Source organism: Hyperolius riggenbachi, chromosome 1 (assembly GCF_040937935.1).
Source record: "Hyperolius riggenbachi isolate aHypRig1 chromosome 1, aHypRig1.pri, whole genome shotgun sequence".
Lineage (NCBI taxonomy): Eukaryota > Metazoa > Chordata > Amphibia > Anura > Hyperoliidae > Hyperolius > Hyperolius riggenbachi.
The window spans coordinates 417,301,024-417,324,871 of record NC_090646.1 but is presented as its reverse complement, the minus strand read 5'-3'; the positions used below and the strand labels follow the sequence as shown (position 1 = coordinate 417,324,871).

At 46.0% G+C, this 23,848-nt stretch overlaps 1 protein-coding gene across 2 annotated transcripts in view; it reads right to left on the bottom strand.

The window, feature by feature from the left end:
- Positions 1–23,848, bottom strand: part of LOC137518499 (transmembrane channel-like protein 2-A) — a 127,990-nt gene that overhangs the window by 54,407 nt on the left and 49,735 nt on the right. For both annotated transcript variants that reach the window (XM_068236435.1, XM_068236443.1), the window contains exons 4-8: positions 19,782–19,946; positions 16,559–16,649; positions 15,548–15,629; positions 13,463–13,569; positions 2,375–2,473 (exon numbers count right to left, since the gene is read on the bottom strand). In XM_068236435.1, coding sequence (XP_068092536.1) covers positions 2,375–2,473; positions 13,463–13,569; positions 15,548–15,629; positions 16,559–16,649; positions 19,782–19,946 — 544 coding nt within the window. The remainder of the gene's footprint in view (positions 1–2,374; positions 2,474–13,462; positions 13,570–15,547; positions 15,630–16,558; positions 16,650–19,781; positions 19,947–23,848) is intronic.

Genomic DNA, 23,848 nt, shown 5'->3' with positions numbered 1-23,848 from the left:
TCATCAAGTCGTGACCCGGGACTTGTGTCACAGCGAGCGGGGATGCCGTCCAGAGTGGAGGGGAGCGCCGATCCCCGGGGGAATGGCAGGAAGGTGAGTGGATCCTCTTCTTTCCTCCCTACCGCCGCAGCTCTTGTGGAAATCACTATGACGACTATATAAACTATATGAGTAGAAAACAATGATGCAACCATGACAGGGGCAAATTGATAAGTCCAAAACAATGATGGCACATGATTGGCTAAACTAGATGGGTAGAACACAATAGCAGTTTTTTGTAAACTAAAATGTGCTCAAATTGCCCTTTATTGTCTGAAATTAGATGTTTGTGCTGAAAACTGTGCCTTAAAATTTAGATCACATGACAAGAAACAGCTGTACTGAGAAAGTGAGTTTTGTGGGTGGAGCTGTTTATTAGATTGGATGACACTACTATTCTGTTTGTATGGCAAGAACAGACTGAAGCTTCTGAAAAGAACAATACAAACTGAACTGTGGAACAAGAAGTGATTGGTATCTGGGTTCCTGACAAGGAACCTTAAAGGTAGCCATACATGGGTCGATTTGCCATCAGATTCGACCAACAGATAGATCCCTCTCTGATCGAATCTGATCAGAGAGGGATCGTATGGCTACCTTTACTGCAAACAGATTGTGAACCGATTTCAGCCTGAAACCGTTCACAATCTGTTGTGGTGGTGGTGCTGCCGCCGCTCCCCCGCCCGCATACACGCATACATTACCTGCTCCGCCGGCGCAACTCCAGTCCCCAGGTCTCCGCTGTCTTCTCCGCTCTGGTCTCCAGGTCCGGCATGCTTTACTTCTTCCTGCCCGGCAGGAAGTTTAAACAGTAGAGCGCCCTCTACTGTTTAAACTTCCTGCCGGGCAGGAGGAACTGAAGCATGCCGGAGACCAGAGCGGAGAAGAAGCAGCGGTGACAGCGGGGGCAGTCGCGCCGGCGGAGCAGGTAATGTATTGCCTCTCTATTGCGTCGGTCGTCGGGCACTCGAACGCCACTAGTGTAGCGACGCGCTCCCTACCCGTGGGCGATCGACGGTAATTTTACACACGGAGCCATCGAGGAATCGGACGAAATGGATCGAAATTCGGCGTGTAGCGCGAACGATTGGCAGCAGATTCGATCCCAGTGATCGAATCTGCTGTCGAAACGGCGGCAAATCGGGCCAGTGTATGGCCAGCATAAAAGTTATATATGTGATGTCAACTAATCAAGAATCTTCTACACGGGCAAAATGTTTTGCAACAGAGTGCCTACATAGGTCTATGAAATAGTTTCTCACCTGGAGTGGGTCTTTAACCTCTCAATACACAACCAGCGCAACCAACTCATCTGCCAGACTGCCACATGTCTGTCTCATGCATCAAAGACCCCCACATTTTTGTGTTAAATTTTATGTATGCAGAGAACCTCTCCCTTGTGAAGTGACACGCGCTGTCAATGTGACCAATTACCAGGCCTAAGTGTAGGCAGTGGGGACATGGGTGTAGCAGTGATTATGCAGATGTCAAAGCCACGAGCTTGCAAAATTTATATAGTAGGGTAAATATTCCATGCAGTAGGTTTTTAAGATTGAGGCTACTTACACACCAGGATGTAGCATTTAGGGGACGTTATAGGGCACATAACGTGCCCCTAACGCAACGCCTGGTGCTCTCTGATGTGGACGTCAGAGTGAGCCGTGTTGTGCAGCTCACTCTGGCGTCCGTGATGCCGGGATGCGTACTCTTGGACGCATGCGGCATCACGTGGTCCCGCCCAGACAATCGCCGCACAGAGCAGCCGCTCCAGGAAGTAAACACTGCACGTCACACCGTGCAGTGAATATTAATTAGCCATGTGCCTGGTCGCTCTCCACTCCTCCCCAATACTACTGAGCATGTGCGCACAGTCTAACGCGGCTTAGCCGCGCATAACGCACAGCATGCAGCACTCTCAACGGGTGTGCTGCGTTACAATGTAATGCAACGTGGGCACTGTGAACAGCCCATTGATTTTTCATTACTGTGTGGTGGGGCTGCGTTACAGGCTGCACTAACGTGCGCCTGTAACGTCTTACTGTGAAAGCAGCCTAAAGGATACCAGAGCTGAAAATGTTTGGAGAAACGGGGGGAGCAGGCATATACAGTACTACCACCTGCCCTGATGCCCACCACTTCCCTAAGGCCCCATTTCACCTTAAACAGACAACCTATGATTTCATTGTATGCTGGTCACCTCTATTTATAAACATTGGTTCTGCAATAACATGATTTAGTAAATGGTAACTTTTATTTATAGGTACTTGTAATGTACAGTACTTAACAGTGATTATCCAGTTTCAAGCTTATTTGGAAGAAAGTTATTCAGTTTTACCCCAAACTCACTGAGCACACCATAGTTCATTGATGTAGCCTGTTCGTCTCTTGGTATGGTCTTTCTTGGAATACTTCCATACGGTTTTCCCATTAAAATCTGTTTTAAGAAATAAAAATAGAATACATTTTATAAGGAACACTATTTTAGCTAGGTATAGGTGTCCCCAGTATAGGTTAGCAAGGTATAAGTGCCCCCAGTATAGGTTAGCTAGGCATGGGTGTCCCCAGTATAGGTTAGCAAGGTATAAGTGCTCCCAGTATAGGTTAGCTAGGCATAGGTGCCCCCAGTATAGGTTAACAAGGTATAAGTGCCCTCAGTATAGGTGATGGAGGGGGGAGCCAAGGGCACACTAGGACCCCCTCCATTGAAGACTTATCACGCCGCTGGGAAACCTGAAATAACTCTCGTTTTTCCGGTCTCCATGTGACAATCATTTGCTGCTGGGCTCCTCTCTCTGCAACTTAGCTTAGTCTCACTACTTCCACTAAACAGGAAGTAGTGAGAGTAAGTTAAGTTCCAGTGTGCCCCACGGCTCCACCCTTCATCACTGCGCCCCCTCTCCTTCACTACTCCCTGGGCAGACACCCACCTCATCCTCCCCTAGAAATGGGGCTACCTCCTTACTGCGAATACGGGACTACATATGTGCAGTACAGAGCCACCCATCTTCAGGAGTAGTGGGGGACACAAATCAAGCACTCTTGAAGCCTTCCGAAAGCTCTCCTTACCTTGCTCATCAGAGACGCAGAATCTGCTGAGCGGAGGTTGCTACCCAAAAGAGCTCAAAGGCATCCTGGCATACCCCCAGAGACCATGTCCCAGGCCAAACCAAGATGTAGCTAGTAAAGAGCTGGGACAGATACAAACAGAGAAATGCTCATCCCTGCAGAGATCTTAAATAGAAGCAGGTGGTAAGGGTATATGCCAAACAGGCCCAGATTTACCTCACAGGAGCATATAGGCACAGATGTCCTGGCATCTTAGACCTCGCCCTCCATGAACCTACAAACCCCCGCCGAACGCACTGCAAGTGTGCTGGCTGGCCTAACTGTTATTTCTCCCTTATTTCCCATGCTCATCATAGGTAGCTACAGGTGCTACTTAGTATTAGGCAGTCAGACGTACCCTCAATATTAGGTAGCTAGAGGTGTCTCCAAGTATTAGGTAGCTAGAGGTACCCTCAGTATTAACCACCTTAGCGGTATGGACGAGCTCAGCTTGTCCATTACCGCCAGAGGGTGCCGCTCAGGCCCTGCTGGGCCGATTTTGATAAAATAAAAAGCAGCACACGCAGCTGGCACTTTGCCAGCCGCGTGTGCTGCCTGATCGCCGCCGCTCTGCGGCGATCCGCCGCAAGCAGCGGCGAAAGAGGGCCCCCCCAGCCGCCCAAGCCTTGCGCAGCCGGAACAAATAGTTCCGGCCAGCGCTAAGGGCTGGATCGGAGGCGGCTGACGTCAGGACATCGGCTGACGTCCATGACGTCACTCCGCTCGTCGCCATGGCGATGAGGAAAGCCAAACAAGGAAGGCTGCTCATTGCAGCCTTCCTTGTTACTTCTGCTTGCCGGAGGCGATCAGAAGAACGCCTCCGGTGCGCCCTCTAGTGGGCTTTCATGCAGCCAACTTTCAGTTGGCTGCATGAAATAGTTTTTTTTTAATTAAAAAAAAACCCTCCCGCAGCCGCCCTGGCGATCTCAATAGAACCAGAGGTGCCTGGCTCGCGTGTATCAAAAAAGGGCGCCTGGAAAAAAGGGCACGGTGTATAGCCGAAGTTGTAAGTTTTAATGCAAAACCATATTTTTCGTTTAAGAGGTTGTAAACGAAAATTTTGTGCTAAATAGGTTAAATAAACGGAATTGAATTGGCAATATACCGTCTATAACAACAAACAAATTCTGAAAAAAACATCAAATTGCGTCTATAACAAAAACGATATTTACACTTGTATTAAGCATAGCAATGCAATGGTAGGTTTTACAGATATTTTACTGTAATTATACCTAACTGTAGGCTCACACAGATCTCTCCCTATCCCTATCCCTAACCCCTAGACCCCCTCTTTGTTTAAATATACATAATTTAATAAATTGTATATATTACATATATTATGCTGTAACTATACTTAACCTTACTCTCACACAGAGCCCTCCCTGTACCTATCCCTAACCCCTAGACTCCCCTGGTGGTGCCTAACCCTAAGACCCCCCCTGGTGGTGCCTAACCCTAAGACCCCCCCTGGTGGTGCCTAACCCTAAGACCACCCTGGTGGTGCCTAACCCTAAGACCCCCCTGGTGGTGCCTAACCCTAAGACCCCACTGGTGGTGCCTAACCCTAAGACCCCCCTGGTGGTGCCTAACCCTAAGACCCCCCACTGGTGGTGCCTAACCCTAAGACCCCCCTAGTGGTGCCTAACCCTAACCACCCCCTGGTTGCGTATATTATACTGAACCTATGCCTAACCCTCCCTGTACCTATCCCTAACCCCTAGACCCCCCTGGTAATGCCTAAACCTAACCATCCCCACCGCACAAACACTCTAAACACATATAAACAATAATATATATAATCCTTAAAATACTTCTCTACAAATAACATGAATAAAATAATTTATCTTCTCTACAAATAACTTGAATAAAATTATTTATATATTTGTAATAGAATAAATAGCCTTAAAATAGCCTTAAAATCACGTATACATTAATATTATAAATAGAGAAAAGTATATATAAATATATACAATACAATAGATAGCCTTACAATCATGTACGCATTAGAAAACTTAAAATAAAAGTAATATTAAAAGCGATATTTTAGTAACTATAATCAACGCATTATAAGAGTAAAAACAAAGTTTATACCAAAAGTGATATATTTCTAATACAATAAGGTTGAAAACGGTATTTAAGCATTATACATATGAAACAAATTTTTAAATGATCAAAGAAGTGTAAACGAAAATGTAGTTGTTATACTTTTGTAAGCGAAATTTTAAAACTAAAAAATAAGTTAAAACTGATATAAGCGAAATTTAAAAACGAAAAAATAAGTATAAGACAAACTCAAAACGAACTTGTAAACGATATTTGTTATAAACCTTATTTTGTAAACAAAAATTTTTGTTAACACGATCCCTGTAACCGCTATTTCTCGGGCGCCTTTTTTTCCTGCCGGGCGCCGAATAGCCGATATTTTGCATTGCAGTCTATGGCGGCGCCCTTTTTGTCCACTATCCCTGTGCGCCCTTTTTTACTAGCCCGGCCTGGCTCTTCTACTGACCACATATGCTATTGCTCCTTGGTTATTGCCTGATGAAGCGGGATCAAACCTGTGAAACGTGTTGCATATTTGGAGTTCATAAATAAAATATATTGACGGTCTTTACTACAGTCGTTGTGTGTCTACTTGGAGAAGTGTTACTTGGATTAAAGCCGATGAAAGTTTACTACTACAGACGCTGGCTGTGTGATTTATGCGATAGACCCACCTGTCAGGTGGAGTACATCTGGTGAGCCTTTATTTCTTAAGGGGAGCGAGTGGATTAGCACCAGGAGTGAACACACGAGTGGAGCACTGATTTTGCACCTGGGTGATTGTGAATGCAAATCTTGCAAATATAGCAGTAATGCACTATGTTTAGGTCTCTTTGATTTTACAGGTGCTAGCTTATGAGAAGAGGAGCGCTGTCACATTATAGACTTTAACCACTTCCTGACCGCCATATTGACAATTGGCGGCCGGGAAGTGGACCCCGCAAGGACCACCGTATAGACAAATGGCGGCGGTCCTAGTAGGGGCATGGGCGGAGCGATCGCGTCATCCGTGACGCGATCCTCCGCCGGCGCCTGTCTCCGCATACCCGCCGCAACATCCCGCCGGCCATACGGAAACGTCGGCGGGATGTTAACCTGACGATCGCCGCATACAAAGTGTATAATACACTTTGTAATGTTTACAAAGTGTATTATACAGGCTGCCTCCTGCCCTGGTGGTCCCAGTGTCCGAGGGACCACCAGGGCAGGCTGCAGCCACCCTATGTCGCACCCAAGCACACTGATTTCTCCCCCCCCTGCCCCAGATCGCCCCCAGCACCCCTCAGACCCCCCCTGCCCACCCCCCAGACCCCTGTTTGCACCCAATCACCCCCCTAATCACCCATCAATCACTCCCTGTCACTATCTGTCAACGCTATTTTTTTTTACCCCCCCCCCTGCCCCCTCCTGATCACCCCCCACCCCTCAGATTCTCCCCAGACCCCCCCCCCAGACCCCCCCCCCCCCCTGTGTACTGTATGCATCTATCCCCCCTGATCACCTGTCAATCACCCATCAATCACCCCCTGTCACTGCCACCCATCAATCACCCCCTGTCACTGCCACCCATCAATCAGCCCCTAACCTGCCCCTTGCGGGCAATCTGATCACCCACCCACACCAATAGATCGCCCGCAGATCCGACATCAGATCACCACCCAAGCGCAGTGCTTACATCTATTCTCTCCTCTAAACACCCACTAATTACCCATCAATCACCCATCAATCACCCCCTATCACCACCTGTCACTGTTACCCATCAGATCAGACCCTAATCTGCCCCTTGCGGGCACCCAATCACCCGCCTACACGCTCAGATTGCCCTCAGACCCCCCCCCCCTTATCAATTCGCCAGGGCATTATTTACATCTGTCCTTCCCTGTAATAACCCACTGATCACCTGTCAATCACCTGTCAATCACCCATCAATCACCCCCTGTCACTGCCACCCATCAATCACCCCCTGTCACTGCCACCCATCAATCAGCCCCTAACCTGCCCCTTGCGGGCAATCTGATCACCCACCCACACCAATAGATCGCCCGCAGATCCGACATCAGATCACCACCCAAGCGCAGTGCTTACATCTATTCTCTCCTCTAAACACCCACTAATTACCCATCAATCACCCATCAATCACCCCCTATCACCACCTGTCACTGTTACCCATCAGATCAGACCCTAATCTGCCCCTTGCGGGCACCCAATCACCCGCCTACACGCTCAGATTGCCCTCAGACCCCCCCCCCTTATCAATTCGCCAGGGCATTATTTACATCTGTCCTTCCCTGTAATAACCCACTGATCACCTGTCAATCACCTGTCAATCACCCATCAATCACCCCCTGTCACTGCCACCCATCAATCACCCCCTGTCACTGCCACCCATCAATCAGCCTCTAACCTGCCCCTTGCGGGCAATCTGATCACCCACCCACACCAATAGATCGCCCGCAGATCCGACATCAGATCACCACCCAAGCACAGTGTTTACATCTATTCTCTCCTCTAAACACCCACTAATTACCCATCAATTACCCATCAATCACCCCCTATCACCACCTGTCACTGTTACCCATCAGATCAGACCCTAATCTGCCCCTTGCGGACACCCAATCACCCGCCTACACGCTCAGATTGCCCTCAGACCCCCCTATCAATTCGCCAGTGCAATATTTACATCTGTGCTTCCCTGTAATAACCCACTGATCACCTGTCAATCACCTGTCAATCACCCATCAATCACCCCCTGTCACTGCCACTCATCAATCAGCCCCTAACCTGCCCCTTGCGGGCAATCTGATCACCCACCCACACCAATAGTTCGCCCGCAGATCCGACGTCCGATCACCTCCCAAGTGCAGTGTTTATATCTGTTCTCTACCCTAAACACCCACTAATTACCCATCAATCACCCCCTGTCACTGCTACCTATCAGATTAGACCCCTATCTGCCCCTAGGGCACTCAATCACCCACCCACACCCTCAGAATGCCCTCAGGCCCCAGCCCTGATCACCTCGCCAGTGCATTGCTTGCATCTATTCCCCCCTCTAATCACACCTTGAGACACCCATCAATCACCTCCTGTCACCCCCTAGCACACCTACCCATCAGATCAGGCCCTAATTTGCCCCGTGTGGGCTCCTGATCACTCGGCCAAACCCTCATAGACCACCTGTCATCAAAATTTTCAGATGCTTATACCCCTGAACAGTCATTTTGAGACATTTGGTTTCCAGACTACTCACGGTTTTGGGCCCGTAAAATGCCAGGGCGGTATAGGAACCCCACAAACTGACCCCATTTTAGAAAAAAGACACCCCAATGTATTCTGTTAGGTGTATGACGAGTTCATAGAAGATTTTATTTTTTGTCAAAAGTTAGCGGAAATTGATATTTGTTTTTTTTTTTTTACAAAGTGTCATTTTTCACTAACTTGTGACAAAAAATAAAATCTTCTATGAACTCGCCATACACCTAACGGAATACCTTGGGGTGTCTTCTTTCTAAAATGGGGTCACTTGTGGGGTTCCTATACTGCCCTGGCATTTTAGGGGCCCTAAACCGTGAGGAGTAGTCTAGAAAACAAATGCCTCAAAATGACCTGTGATTAGGACGTTGGGCCCCTTAGCGCATCTAGGCTGCAAAAAAGTGTCACACATGTGGTATCGCCGTACTCAGGAGAAGTAGTATAATGTGTTTTGGGGTGTATTTTTACACATACCCATGCTGGGTGGGAGAAATCTCTCTGTAAATGGACAATTGTGTGTAAAAAAAATCAAACAATTGTCATTTACAGAGATATTTCTCCCACCCAGCATGGGTATGTGTAAAAATACACCCCAAAACACATTATACTACTTCTCCTGAGTACGGCGGTACCACATATGTGGCACTTTTTTACACCCTAAGTACGCTAAGGGGCCCAAAGTCCAATGAGTACCTTTAGGATTTCACAGGTCATTTTGCGACATTGTTGGTTTCAAGACTACTCCTCACGGTTTAGGGCCCCTAAAATGCCAGGGCAGTATAGGAACCCCACAAATTACCCCATTCTAGAAAGAAGACACCCAAAGGTATTCCGTTAGGAGTATGGTGAGTTCATAGAAGATTTTATTTTTTGTCACAAGTTAGTGGAAAATGACACTTTGTGAAAAAAAAACAATTAAAATCAATTTCCGCTAACTTGTGACAAAAAAATAAAAACTTCTATGAACTCACCATACTCCTAACGGAATCCCTTGGGGTGTCTTCTTTCTAAAATGGGGTCATTAGTGGGGTTCCTATACTGCCCTGGCATTTGAGGGGCCCTAAACCGTGAGGAGTAGTCTTGAAACAAAAATGACCTGTGAAATCCTAAAGGTACTCATTGGACTTTGGGCCCCTTAGCGCAGTTAGGCTGCAAAAAAGTGCCAATCATGTGGTATCGCTGTACTCGGGAGAAGTAGTATAATGTGTTTTGGGGTGTATTTTTACACATACCCATGCTGAGTGGGAGAAAGCTCTCTGTAAATGGACACTTGTGTGTAAAAAAAATTAATAAATTGTCATTTACAGAGATATTTCTCCCACCCAGCATCGGTATGTGTAAAAATACACCCCAAAACACATTATACTACTTCTCCTGAGTATGGCAATACCACATGTGTGGCACTTTTTTGCAGCCTAACTGCGCTAAGGGGCCCAAAGTCCAATGAGCACCTTTAGGCTTTACAGGGGTGCTTACAAATTAGCACCCCCCAAAATGCGAGGACAGTAAACACACCCCACAAATGACCCCATTTTGGAAAGTAGACACTTCAAGGTATTCAGAGAGGGGCATGGTGAGTCCGTGGCAGATTTCATTTTTTTTTGTCGCAAGTTAGAAGAAATGGAAACTTTTTTTTTTTTTTGTCACAAAGTGTCATTTTCCGCTTACTTGTGACAAAAATTAATAGCTTCTATGTACTCACTATGCCTCTCAGTGAATACTTTGGGATGTCTTCTTTCCAAAATGGGGTCATTTGGGGGGTATTTATACTATCCTGGAATTCTAGCCCCTCATGAAACATGTCAGGTGGTCAGAAAAGTCATAGATGCTTGAAAATAGGAAAATTCACTTTTTGCACCATAGTTTGTAAACGCTATAACTTTTACCCAAACCAATAAATATACACTGAATGGTTTTTTTTTTTATCAAAAACATGTTTGTCCACATTTTTCGCGCTGCATGTATACAGAAATTTTACTTTATTTGAAAAATGTCAGCACAGAAAGTTAAAAAAATCATTTTTTTGCCAAAATTCATGTCTTTTTTGATGAATATAATAAAAAGTAAAAATCGCAGGAGCAATCAAATAGCACCAAAAGAAAGTTTTATTAGTGACAAGAAAAGGAGCCAAAATTCATTTAGGTGGTAGGTTGTATGAGCGAGCAATAAACCGTGAAAGCTGCAGCGGTCTGAATGGAAAAAAAGTGGCCGGTCCTTAAGGGGGGTAAAGCCCACGGTCCTCAAGTGGTTAAGATCTCAATAGAACGCCAGGGTGGTTAAGTAGCTAGAGATTCCCCTGACTGAAGGGAGATCTCATTATTGGAAGCAGAGAGCAGGGTGAGTAACCTCTCATTTACACTCTCATCAGGACTCTGCATAGGAAAGGAAAGAGGCACTCAGGGAGTAAGCCGCCTTTCCATCATCAGGCGCCTGTAGGCACCTGCCTACATTGCCTTATGGTAAATCCGGCCCTGACGTCAAATCAAGCAAATATCAATATTGAGTCAGAGAAACAGACAGATATAAAACATCTAGAGGTGTTAGGAATGGAGGACATTAACAAAGTTCTGCAGTATTTTTATCAAGCTGTCTCACCAAACCTTAAAGTTTCCTTATTGGAACCTGTCCCGACACTAACCAACACCACTCAGCAAAAAAGCAGACGTTTTGGCATCATGCCTCTATTGAGAGTATACTGTACTTGTAATTCTTACACTTTAGGCTTGGTTCCAACTTGTGCAGAAAGCATACCTGTTCAGTAAATTGTATGCACCTAAAACCTGCTGCTAAGCTCAGGAAGCAGATCCTATTGTTAAAAATAGGATCCGCTTCCACTTGTAAAAATAAAACTGATCCGTTTGTCGCAACACAAAGTCTGAACCTGTCGCATTTTTCTAAAGCCGAATGCAGTACACTGGGTACAGGGAAGCAATCAAAGCCTATGAGAACAGGCAATGTCCGTTCTCACTAGGGTGGTCGCTGTGTCCACTCCATCCACTTCAGTCACAAGGTTAAAGGACAACTGAAATGAGAGGGATATGGAGGCTGCCATATTTGTTCACTCTTAAGCAATACCAGTTGCCTGGCAGCCCTGCTGATCCTCTGCCTCTAATACTTTTAGCCACAGACCCTGAACAAGCATGCAGCAGAACAGGTGTCTCTGACATTATTGTCAGATCCGACAAGATTATCTGCATGCTTGTTTCTGATGTTATTCAGTCATTACTGCAGCCAAACAGACCAGCAGGGCTGCCAGGCAACTGGTATTGCTTAAAAGGAAATAAATATGGCAGCCTCCATATATTTCTCACTTCAGTTGTCCTTTAAAGGACCACTATCGTAAAAATTAAAAATGTAAATACTTGTAAACACATACAAAAAAGAAGTACATTTCTTCCAGAGAAAAATGAGACGTAAATTACTTTTCTCCTATGTTGCTTTAACTTACAGTAGGTAGTAGAAATCTGACAGAACCAACAGGTTTTGGACCATCTCCTCATGGGGGATTCTCATGAAGAACTGGACTAGTCCAAAACCTGTCGGTTCTGTCAGATTTCTACTACCTACTGTAATCAACAGCAACACAAAAAAGTAGTTTATGGCTCATTTTACTCTGTAAGAAATGTACTTCTTATTTGTATGTGATTGCATGTGTTTTATGTTTTACTATTTTTAGCGATAGTGGTCCTTTAAATCACCATCATGCGTGTCCCAGTTTCATCACTGCTGACTTCTCTGCTCAGTCCTGAAGCTGTTAAACAGATCAGTGCCAGCCAGGTAGAAGCATAGGGATCCCCACTGGATTGCAAAAGGCCAATGGGCCTTCTGCAAAAGCCGGATTCTTATTGGTTCATGGTTGCCCAATTAAAATTTTCCGTTGCTAGGTAGAACTGGCCTCTTGCCTCCAGTCTGTGAGCTTTGGGACTGACCGGAGGTGTCAGCAGCAGCAGAACAGGGGGACATGTGATTATTGTTGATCGAACACAGCCATTGTTACAGACAGACAGGGGCGTAGCAATAGGGGTTGCAGAGGTAGCCACCGCATCAGGGCCCTTGGGCCAGAGGGGCCCCAAAGGGCCCTTCCTCAACTACAGTATTAGCTCTCTATTGGTCCTATGCTCATATTAATCACTTCTATAGATACTTTGAATAGTGGTAATCATTAACAAACTGTTCCCCATCCCCTTCTTGCACCTCTGACACTGTAGTTGCCATTGGCAGGTTTTGATGCCGTATCAGTTGTTATGTATAGAGTGCTTGGGGGGCCCCATGTAAAATGTTCACCGGGGCCCATAGCTCCTTAGCTACGCCACTGCAGACAGAATGAACAGATGGACAGAGCGGTGCTTAGCATGGACTGTATGCAATGGAGTGCAGGGCATCCACTGAGCAAATGTGTTTACCATGCCGTTTTGCATCCACTCCGAGTGGGAACTGAGCCTTACTCAAAGGAAACATATAGTATATTTTATGCATCTACTAGTTGACCTAAGCCGGTTTAAAAACAGGCTCTAGGCCTCCTCATGCCGCCACCGCCGCCAGTCAGTGCACCCGCCGCGCGCACCCAATCGCCTGCTTGGCTGGCCCGCCCGTCCTGCGTCCTGTCCCAACAGCTGTCAGTGCTTGACATGTGCAGTAGCGCAAAAGCACTGGCACACAGGGACACTTGTAAGCTATTATATAGGATAAATTTAACTAGGGAGCTGCAAACTGACACTCACACCACTGATCACAAATGGGCCATAATGGCATAGGTGCAGGAGAGATACAACTCACAGCCAGGCCACAATGGCTAGCATTCTGATACTCACAAAGGTGGGAGACAGTGTAACAGCATTTAACAATGTATACAAAATACTCCATCAAAGAGAAATGTACTGTACTGTATTACACTACAGGTTTTACAGGGAACTCTAATATACAGTGTAAATGTAATAGTGATACTCACAGGCAGGTATACACAACACATATGGTTTAAAGGAAATTTCTACAGAGCTACTTCACTATTTGCAGTTTTACTTACCTCAGGTATGAGGATTAGTCCCAGAACCATGGATAAAAGCACTAAGTTAATTCCATATAGCCATCTAAGAAATATAAAGTATGATGCCACTGATGATCCAAAATGACCTAAATGAAAAAGTCAAGCTTTTGAAGTTACTCACCAAAATATTCAGACAAAATTACTATTATCTCACTGTTTTGGTCAAATTTGAATCTTACAAATCTTACAAAGCCACATAAACCTACTTGGACTGGCCAACAATTGTAGTGCCAACTTAACCAACTCCTGGAAAAGGATTTCCTCCCTGGAACCCAACACCCTCACTATCCCCAACAGCAAGAATAAAGTGTGCCCCTGTAAAGGACTGTATCTGTAGGAGTGCATAAAACATATATAAAATGACCACCAGGTATAAATATCTGATGGAGTTTTGGGAGGGATAATTTTTTTTTAACAGTAACACTATCTGGCTGTGACAAGTTAGACGCTAAAGAAATGATAGATTTTGTGACTACAATTATACATATACTGTACTAAGAAACAATGCTGCAGAAATAATGGCACTTTTTAAATCAACTTTTCACTATATTTGATACATTTGGCGATTTTGATAAATCATTTCCTCTTTATTTGGTTGGCCTGTTTCCCTCGATCACCACTTTGCTGATTATCATCAACAATATTTTGACATCATCTTAATTACAATGCTGTGACCACTGCTTTATAGATCGCCAAATAGCATTCTCCACCTTGAATGTTAGCTATTGATTAGTTGTGATCAGGGGAGTAACTGGAGCTTGGCAGACCCCACTGTAAAACACTGCTGGCTGGGCCCCCCTTCAGAACCCTAGCTCCCTCCCTCCTCCTCCAGATGGCAGTATAAAACTCTGCTTACACCACCCCCCTCCCCCTGCTGATATAGCACAGCACAGCAGCAGAGCGTCATATATTACAATTACAGCAGGGCAACATGTCATTTCTCCTCTTTTCACTGTAATAGCACGCCATGGCAGACTGTCTCCTTGCAGCTCCCATCTCTACATGTCATGTGACATACTTCAGGAGACGCAAGGAGACTATATAATGCCACTACAGTGTGGAGAGGAGTAAGGACCTGTTGCTCCGCTGGAAGCAGGTAGTGTATGAGGCTTCGCTGCCGTTGCTCTTCACCTCACCGAAGGAGTGGCCTCCAGGCTATGGTGGGGGTCATGGAGGCTATTGTTAGACCTCTGGCTGTGATGATTATCAATGTTTTAATTTCAGACTGTAATTACAGTGAGTGCTGATTACAACCGGCCAGACAGAAAGTGCAGGACACTATCACCTCAGTGGAGCAGAGTGGTAAACAGGAATTGTTTTTCTCATTTTTGTGGTGGTTGGCCACTCTAAAAGTGGTTATCTGCTGCTTCCTGGTGCCTCCCACTACCCTGCACCTTTAGTCAGCTTTGGAGCCAACTGTGGCCTAGCAGCACCCACAAACTTGGAGCCTTACTCATTTTTGTGGCCATATACCTCTGGGTGGACAGATAACCATGCCAGAGGTGCATAACTTGCAGGTTATAACATGATTCAAGTCCATGGCATTGTGCCTGTGACTAGATCACAATTTACTTTGGGTGGTCCATTGCCATCCGAGGGTCCATTCAAGTAAATGGAAATGCATATCTGTGATTGAACACTGATAATCACCGCAATTAATCAGATCATAATTGTTTTGTAATATGGCAATTTTAGAGGCACGAGTAGATTTTAGAAGTGGAAGTTGCAGAATGTAATCAGATCATAGTTTTGTTATAAATAGGCCTCTAAGTTGTATATTTCAATTTTTACCACAATTTGTGGTAAGACACCCACACAAAAATACAGGCCCCTCCTGGATGGACTTTATGGCAAAAATATATGCACATTAGGTTGTTTGCTTTATATATTTATTTATGGCACATCCATATCTAGGGTCCATAGTAAAAGCATTATCCAAGACCTGAAAGTCTAAAAAGTACTACATTTAATGTGCTGTTTTTGTGTATTGGCACATGATTAGCCACCGTATGCTGGGAACTGAATCCTAACAAGAATAAATGCATTGAATAGACCACCACTTACTTTCAATTTCTTTTATTTTCATCTCCCAGGGTATGCAGGCAGTCTTAAAATTTTCAAAATCCCTTTTAAATTTCATCCATTTCTATAAATAAAAGACATACAGTGAGTTACTTTGAAGTAATATATAATGACACACCAGAGATAAGTAGTAGAGATGTGAACTGAAATAACCTGGAAATGCTAAAGGTAAAGCAACAGAAACCTATTAATAAATAGAGCTAGGAATCACCCCTAGCTAATAGTTTCATACAATGCTGAAAAATGCTTGTCCAGTGTGCACATAGAGCTCAGCCATCTAGATTTTCAGCTTTCGCTTAAAGGGAAACTTAAGTGAGAGGTAGATGGAGGCTGCCATATTTATTTGCTTTTAAACAATACAAGTTGCCTAGCAGTCCTGCTGGTCTCTTTGGCTGCAGTTGTATCTAGATCACACAACTGAAACAAACCTGCTGCCTATTTTGGCAATTTTTTTTGCCAGAAACATCTAATCCGCATGCTTGTTCATGGTCTATGGCTAAAAGTAATTAGAGGCAGAGGATCAGCAGGACAGCCGGGCAGCTGGTATTGATTAAAAGGAACTAGATATGGCAGCCACCATATATCTCTCACTTCAGGTTCCCTTTAACATAAAAATAGCAAATAAACATGGACTCCTGGCCAAATGAATGTACATTTTTTGAAGTTGGCCCAGAAACCAAACCATACCTCATACCAAGAAAAAACATGAATAAGACTTTCACACAGAGCAAATATAATCTGCATATGTGAACTTACTTATTGGGAAGACTCAGAAGGGGAAGCCAATTAATATTCTGCAGAAATAATGGCAAAATTATGGTTGCGTTGCGTTGCCATATTTATAGAGTTTACCCTGCACAATATATGCGTCCTTTTATTTAGAGCCACTTTTGATGCATTTGTGAAGCAAGCTTTAAAAATACAGTAGAGCTGCCCATTAACTACATAATGTTTTGAAAACATGTTAAATACACCAAATAGGTTTGTAATTACCTTTGCCATCATAATTTTATATGCATAGAGCTTTCGCCCCTTTCCTCTTCCCAGGGCTCCTTCAAATTCCTCAACAAAATCCTGTGCTTCTCTGACAAAAAAAAAAGGTGTAATTACCGACCAATTAACATTAAGCAGTTTAATGACTGGCCAGTGGGTCTGACCAATTAAGAGATATGTTTTTCCTATGTTTTTTGTTCCTAGGTGATATTGTCACAAAAACAAAATGCTTTTTAAGCCACCAGAAAGCAAGAAAATACTCAAAATTATGTTGCCAGTACGTTTTCACATTTTTGTTGGTATTCTTTTCAGTTGCAGTGTGCTGAAAATGTATTTTAAATAAAAAATGAAAAATTATCTCCTAGGAGAACACTGAGGAGAAAAAGTTGAATAAGGCCTCAATGTGCATCATGATTCACAAAGCTTTTGCCTCTGTTTTCACCTTATCTATGTTACTTTTTTAAGATCCCAATAAGAAAAATTATAATATAATTAGGATAAGAAAAGTAATATTGAAATGAAGTTAATTAGAATCAACTTACTTTGAGTGATTATTTTGCATGTAAATGTGCTGAAAGGTTATTTTTATCACTTGAGAAGTTTTGAAAATAGAGCCCATTATCATTTAGGGAGGGACCAGTGTTGCTCACAAATTTTTGCCTAAGTAATTTTCACATCAAAAATGGCATTTTCGATTTCAAGAAAATGTTAGCGAAAATACATTGTATTTTTATTTTTACTATTAAAAATAGCACAAACTATGAGATAGGGTAAAGGAGGAGTGAGACCTGACTGAATACAAATCAGTCTTATTCAAAAATACAAAGCTTTATTCAAACATATGCTCATTATTAAAAACTGCAAGATAAAATCCCACCATGTAGCCCATCCCCCACCCCATCCATGCATGTACCCACCCAGGCGTCCCCAATGCTCTCCCCCTCCTAAGCAAAAGGATCGTGTGCACACGTATTAATGGCTGCGCAGCCCTGCAAAAATAGATCAAAAACCTGATGTGGAAAAATATTACTGAGTCTCTCACATGCGGAGAATCGTAGATACCATAAGCAGTTCAAAAAATAAATTCCAGAACATTCATCCAATACACAATAATTTCTTCATATCATGTAGCCTCCTATATTATATGAGGACCATGCATATAGTCATCCAGCAAAACAGGTAGAGTACTCAGCGTCCCATCAGGTTAGCAAGTCACCTCAGTATAGCATGTTGGTGTAGCAAAGCACAGTCCTGTGTTATAGCATGGCATAGCACATGCAGTGTAATTCCTAAGAACCTTTGCAAACAGGCACATCAAGTGGCATATCAGCATGAATCAGGTTGAAGCAACAGCAAGGCACATCCAGTGCTGGCAGTTCATCAAGCAAAAGCAGACAAGATGCATGGCAGTATTAACAGTGTCTCTATGCAAACAGCGTGTGCAGCTGAGGTGCCCTGAGGGCTCTTACTGTATCCACCAGTGTTGACTTGCTATGGCGGAGCCTGGAAAGACTAGCCGAGTTTCTGATGCTGGAGGTGTGGAGAGGAGGATACAGCACCTGGTTAGGCAGCATGGAGGCATGGAGGGGAGGACCTCATGGTGGAGGACGGCGTCCTCGATAGATTTCGCCGGACTCTGCCGGGTTCTTCAGGAGGCGTGTCCTTCAGTGGGCTACGCTGCGTCTATGTGCAGGCCGCCGACCAATCCGGTCGCGGGTACGGCATCTCCCGCCCCCACACCAGGGCCACTGCGAGCGGAGGGGCGGAGCAGGCAGACACGACGGGCGCGCCCAATAGCTCACGCGGCGCGTCCGCCAGGCCCCGCCCCCCCCGCACGCAGGCCCCGGGAAAGGGGCGGGAGACACCAGGGCAGCCGGATCAGACGGCGGCAGCACACACAGACACAAGCGCTCCACGTCCCATCCCAAAACAGCATCACAAAAACTAAGCAACTATACAGACGATGATTGCTATTCACAATTAGAAACGCCTACCATACATATATGTGGCTTCAAAAACCAAAAAAGACAAGTGAAAAATAGTTTATTTTAGCGTGAAAAACACGGAAAGGGTGTGCTTCCCTCAAATCTGAAGATTTTTTTTTTGCTTGACAGACTTGAAAAGAAATGCAACATGAGTCAGTTTTGGAAATATTAAAAAAATTGTGCAGAAATGATATACTTTTGTAGCAGGGGTGGACTGACATCTCATGGGGCCCCTGAGCAATAGGAAATTATGGGGCCCCGTACACCCACAAGCCACACCCACCCATCCTCAAGCCCCACTCACACACAGCCCCACCCACATAACCTACACTTGTTACAAAATATCTCTTCACTATGTTCAAAATAAAATGTAGTTGCCTCCAGTATAGGGTAGCCTATATAGTTGCCACCAGTATAGGTTAGATAGGTAGGTGCCTCCAGTGTAGGTTAGATAGGTAGGTGTCCCCAGTATAGGTTAGATAGGTAAGTGCCTCCAGTATAGGTTAGATAGGTAGGTGCCCCGAGTATAGATTAGATAGGCAGGAGCCTCCAGTGAAGGTTAGATAGGTAGGTGCCAACAGTATAGGTTAGATAGGTAGGTGCCCGCAGTATAGGTTAGATAGGTAGGTGCCTCCAGTACAGGTTAGATAGGTAGGTGCCTCCAATATAGGTTAGATAGGTAGGTGCCCCCAGTATTGGCACAGCGGTGGGGGGAGAGGGCAAAGCATAGTTACAAACTTACCTTCTGCGATCCCCGCACACAGCCTCCAGTTTCTTCCCAGGTCCTTTCCCAGCATCCATCGCATTGGTAACAGCGCCTCCTGTGATGACATGCGGTCATGTCATCACAGGGTGCACTGTTACCAATGTGACGGACGCTGGGGGAGGAAGTAGAAAGAAGCTGGAGGCTGCGTGCGGGGATCGCGGAAGGTGAGTTTGTATCTACATTATGCCCGCTCCCCGAGCAACTACGCCCAACACCTCTGCCCCTACCGCTCAATCTGGCACCCCGGGCGATTGCACTATTCGCCTGGGGCTAGAAACAGCCCTGGAAGCGGGCCACCTACTCACCACAGGCCCTTGGTCCGTGCCTGTGTGCCCGAATGATCAGTCCGCCCCTGGTTTGTAGCAAAAGGTTGTTCAAGTGAAATTTCATTTAAAGTTTTTCTCCGTAAAACATTGCTTCACAGAAATTTGTGATTTGTATTACAAGCGGTTTACTCTTACTAAGACCATACTTGAGTATGTGAAGCTTCTTTGACATTCGCCAAGGTTTACTTCTCATCATGGAAATAATTTTTTTCTGTTCTTCCACTTGTTTCATTAGCCTCTCTCTTTCTCCATCTGATAAACTGTCCTCAGAACTTGAAGAGGATGATGATGATGATGAGGAGGAGGACGAGCTATAAAAAATATGAAATTGGTGTCAAACTTCAGTAGTAATTTTACAAGAAAATGAGGATAATAAAAGTCACACAATGATTTTGTTTTTACATACAACTATATTATCACCAGAAAAGCATTTCACATCTGTAACTTCTGTAATCTACATTCAGCTTGGCTGTACCAGTTACTGCATTTTACACATCACTGTAACTGTCTGCATTGAGTCTATTAAAAATGGGAAGGTGCAACACCATGTGCTTAAAGGACAACTGAGTTGAGAGGAATATGGAGGCTACCATATGTATTTCCTTTTCAAAAATACCAGTTTCCTAGCACCCTGCTGGTCTACTTGACTGCAATAGTGTCTGAATCACACTAGAAACAAGCATGCAGATAATCTTGTCAATTCTGACAATAATGTCAGAAACACCCGATCTGCTGCATGGCTGTTCAGGGTCTACTATGACTAAAAGTATTAGAGGCTGAAGATCAGCAGCATTGCCAGGTAACTGGCATTGTTTAATAGGAAATAAATATGGCAGCCTCCAAATATCTATCACTTTAGTTGTCTTTAAAAACAGGGGGAGGTTATAATATCTTCAGAGTAAATATTTTGTTCAGTGCAGAGTAAGATTATTAAGAAGGCAACCTAAACAGGTTCCTTGGGCCTGGTGGGTGTCAGCAGGCCAAACTGCCACCTTCTCTGCCCCCTCTCTGCCCATTGTCAAAATGGGGAGCCACAGCCAGGGCCGGCCCGCTCATGAGGCGGGGTGAAACTTTTGCCTCAGGTGGCACATTTCTAGGGGCGGCATCCGCCCGTCGGTGGGTGCGGGGGGCCGCCCGCCGAGCTGGAGGGGTAGCGGGCAGGACGGGGGTATTGGGCCTAGCGGCAGGGAGGGGGGTCGGACCCCTCCTCCCTCGCCTGGGTCCCCTGTCCTCCGCTCCCCTCCAGCCTTAAATAGATCAGAAGCGCTACTCGTAAGAGGCAGTGGGCGGGGAGGACTCACCTCTTCCTCGATCCAGCGTGCGCTCCACTGACGTCACTTCCTGCAACGCCGCCCACTGTATTGTAAGTTGACGGCGTTGCAGGAAGTGACGTCAGTGGAGCGCACGCTGGATCGAGCGAGAAAGAGGTGAGTCCTCCCCGCCCACTGCCTCTTACGAGTAGCGCTTCTGATCTATTTAAGGCTGGAGGGGAGCGGAGGACGGGGGACCCAGGCGAGGGAGGGGGGGGTCCGACCCCACTCCCCGCCGCTAGGCCCAATACCCCCGTCCTGCCCGCTATCTATCCCTCCAGCTCGGACGGGGGGGGGGGGGGGGGCAGGGGCAGCAGCAATAACTTTTTCAAAATTTGCCTCAGGAGGAAAAAAGTCTAGGGCCGGCCCTGGCCACAGCTATTACCTTACCTAGGGTTCCAATTCCTCCTAATCCATCTCTGGTTCAGTGTTTAGAACAATGATAGTTACAGTCAGCAATAACTGAAAATGGGACCCCAGGGCCTTTAAAGGATTCAGGGCAATCAAAGCCACGTCTTTTCCACACACATGAGATTACCTCAACATATTTTACTATCACTTTCCGTAATCTTTCCCTGGCATTGACCTTCCGCTATATACACCTAACACTAACCCCACTCACCAACACTCAACAATAATCCCACCCACCTATGGCTAACACCAGCCCCCTGTCACAGGAGCCCTAGTGGCTGACCGCACTTAGCCTTCTAAACGGTGCCAGCGCACAGATCGTGCGAACTCTGGTCGCAGTCAATGCGCAGGAACCATTAAGAATTAGCCGCAGACAACTCAGAAGGGAGCCTGTGAGACACGGGTAATTACCACGTCACCTACTGGTTCAGAGTAAACTGCCACCACCGCGGTTACCATGGGACCGTGGAGCCCACTAACTGACTGACTAGTCCTGCGAATAAAACGGTTAAACACACGGTATTCTGTCTAGCCAACAACAAACAAACAGTAGCGTATCTTCAGAGACCCGGGATCATTTCTGTGTGTGCTGATAAGCAGGGTAGCGAAACAGTGAATGACTTGGGGAAAGTCGTTTATTCACGCAATATAAATAATTAATATATACAGACAATTATGAAAATCAACAATTATTAAAACAGTAATAGCCAGTATGAAAAATAAAAGAAGGGAGAAAAATACTTAGTTCCTGGAAAGATGTCCTTATTGTGGGAAGAATCATAAAGTTCTTGGTTTCAAAGTCCAGAGTTCAGAGTTCAGACCAGGTGGATGCCAGCATATCCTCAAGCTGGCATCTGATGAGTGCAAGATGGTTCAGTGTGGAGGACACTGAGTTTGGGTCCTCAGCCATTCTTATGCCCCTGCTTCAGTAGGAGGGAGTGAGGGCGGGGAGCCATATACCCCCTTCAAAGATGAGATGAGCCCTCCCCTTGTACTGGGGCTAGAAATCATATCTACCCATATATAGGCTCTATCTCACAGAACCGTACAGGTCAGGGCAGATTTATTAACATTTTCAGGTCTGTCTCGATTTACCCAGCGCCCTGATACCAGACATGAGGGGTGGGACCCCTGTAGTATCATCAGGGCACTTTGAAACTGCCTAGCTGGCAGTCCTTACCTCCGAAGGTTCTGAAACTTCCTCAGAACCAGCACCGGGGCTCATGCTACACTTCCCCCATGTTTGGTGAAGCGGCCATCTCAGGAACACCAGAAATATTACAGATCTGGGAAGTTATGGATTATGCCATGAGACTGAGGTTGTGTTCTAGCTGCTAACAGCTGACTTTCCTTTGATCTTTAGCAGAGAGCAGAGTGTCCAGACCTCCCGTGGATTCGTAGCCTGCTTGGCTGCACCTAGGCATCCTTTGGTTAATTAACATCTCCATGAGATCAGCTAAGTGTCACCTGGTTCCCAGAGCCAAAAGGGAAATTGTGCCTTCCACAGGGAATATGTCCAAGCTAATTAACACCTCCCCCCAGGCTTTCACTCAGCTAAGACAGATTCCCCAGCTGTTTTAAGCAGAGGGATACTACACGTCAAATCTTGGTTCTATTGATCTGAGGCGCACTTGATGCAGGAATCGAGTGCGATCGTTCTTTTCTTCACGGGCGGTTCCAGGACGCGCCTGCGTCCCCGCAATCGTCCGTGACAGCCCTCCCCCTTGTCCGTGGCTTAGCCACTCATCCGCAAGATGTGTGGCGGCGCCGCTAACCTGGCTGACGGGCCTCGAGTTGCCGGTACGGCGGGAAAACCTATTGGAGCCTGTGGCTCGGTTCCCCTGGACCGGTCGCGGTCTGCTACCCTCAGGGTTAACCCAACATGGACCGTTCTGGACAGGGCGTTTGCGCCACTGCAGTCGGACGTGGTGTCTGCCGGGACTGCTGACAACGGGCAGTGGGTTGGTTAGGTCAACAGCCAGCCCACGCAGGGTTCCCCTGCTGAGTGGCTGTGGACCTAAGGGAACCCCGCGGGAATCCCTGGACCTTCCTAGCTCCTGACAGACGGCACATGCCCTGCAGTAGTTTGCTACATCCCTGTTCATCCGGGGCCAATAAAACTGGTTCCGAATACCGGCGAGTGTCTTGCGGACACCCGAGTGCCCTGTCAGAGGATTACCATGTGCGGATTTCAGCACATGTCCCCTGAACGCACTCGGGACCACAAGCCACTTGGTATCCGCGTGGGATCTACCTGTAGGGGGCTGTACAGACTCACTGTACAGTCTCCCACCTTCCCAGTACACCTTGAAAGCGGCCCCGTCTGCGAGGGGCTCAGCGGCTTGCTGCCTGAGCACCTCCAGGCTTGGGTCACTTTGTAGTGCGGCTGAGAATATGGCGCTGTCAGTTTCAGCCAACTGGCTCATGTCACACGAGGCCAGCGGCTGAAAGGTCTCATCCCTGTGGTCAGAGGAGGGGGAGGAGGCCGGAAT